This window comes from Psammomys obesus, unplaced genomic scaffold (genome assembly GCF_907164565.1).
Source record: "Psammomys obesus unplaced genomic scaffold, mPsaObe1.curated_primary_1811, whole genome shotgun sequence".
In the NCBI taxonomy this organism is placed as follows: Eukaryota; Metazoa; Chordata; class Mammalia; order Rodentia; family Muridae; genus Psammomys; species Psammomys obesus.
The window spans coordinates 31,177,148-31,178,152 of NW_026596040.1; the positions used below are offsets into that span (position 1 = coordinate 31,177,148).

At 63.2% G+C, this 1,005-nt stretch overlaps 1 protein-coding gene across 1 annotated transcript in view; it reads left to right on the forward strand.

The window, feature by feature from the left end:
* Nucleotides 1-616: 616 nt before the first annotated feature.
* The window catches only part of Mbd2 (methyl-CpG binding domain protein 2), a 62,147-nt gene continuing 61,758 nt past the window's right edge, over nucleotides 617-1,005 (forward strand). Inside the window, exon 1 of the mRNA XM_055622691.1 lies at nucleotides 617-998. Coding sequence (XP_055478666.1) covers nucleotides 752-998 — 247 coding nt within the window. The 5' untranslated portion in view covers nucleotides 617-751. The remainder of the gene's footprint in view (nucleotides 999-1,005) is intronic.

The window sequence follows — 1,005 nt, forward strand, 5'->3', positions numbered from 1 at the left end:
CACCAATATTTTTATGTGACACAAGAAGGCTTAAATCAAGAAAAGATCCCCTGAAATGAGGTCAATTCCAGATGAATTCAGGGATTTTAGCCATTCTGCGTAGAATCTAGAAGCCAAACCCTTACAACTGAAGAGAATATACCAAATTATTTGTTTCTGTGCCCATAAAATGTCCTAGGAGAGCTGGTCAGTGGCCCTGACTCCAAGCTCTGGAGGACAGCGACTACAATGTCATGGGGGTACTGTTTCATCCTTTCAATTTGAGGTCCCTGGGAAATCACGGAGGACAGGAGGCTACCTGAGCTACCGCACTCAAACAGCTGGATTTGAAAATACAAACTAAGAAATACAAAAGGAGATCTGTTTGGTTGGTTTGTTCCTCGATTGAGAAGTAAACACAGGTAACCTCACAAAACGGCTACAGTTAACCCTACTCGAAACAAAATAGCCGGGACACTGCAGCCCGCTGCGGGCCCCGTGGGGGTTGGGCCGGAAGGGCGCGGCGGGGGGGGCGGAGCATTGGGCGAGGGGCGTGGCCCGGGAGGCGGAGACAAGATGGCCGCGCCTAGCGCTCGGAGGACCTAAGAGGCGCGGCCGGGCCACGCCCCAGGCGGGAGGGCCGCTCTGTGCGCGCCCGCTCTATGATGCTTGCGCGCGTCCCCCGCGCGCCGCGCTGCGGGCGGGGCGGGTCTCCGGGATTCCAAGGGCTCGGTTACGGAAGAAGCGCAGCGCCGGCTGGGGAGGGGGCTGGATGCGCGCGCACCCGGGGGGAGGCCGCTGCTGCCCGGAGCAGGAGGAGGGGGAGAGCGCGGCGGGCGGCAGCGGCGCTGGCGGCGACTCCGCCATAGAGCAGGGGGGCCAGGGCAGCGCGCTCGCTCCGTCCCCGGTGAGCGGCGTGCGCAGGGAGGGCGCTCGGGGCGGCGGCCGTGGCCGGGGGCGGTGGAAGCAGGCGGCCCGGGGCGGCGGCGTCTGTGGCCGTGGCCGTGGCCGTGGCCGGGGTCGGGG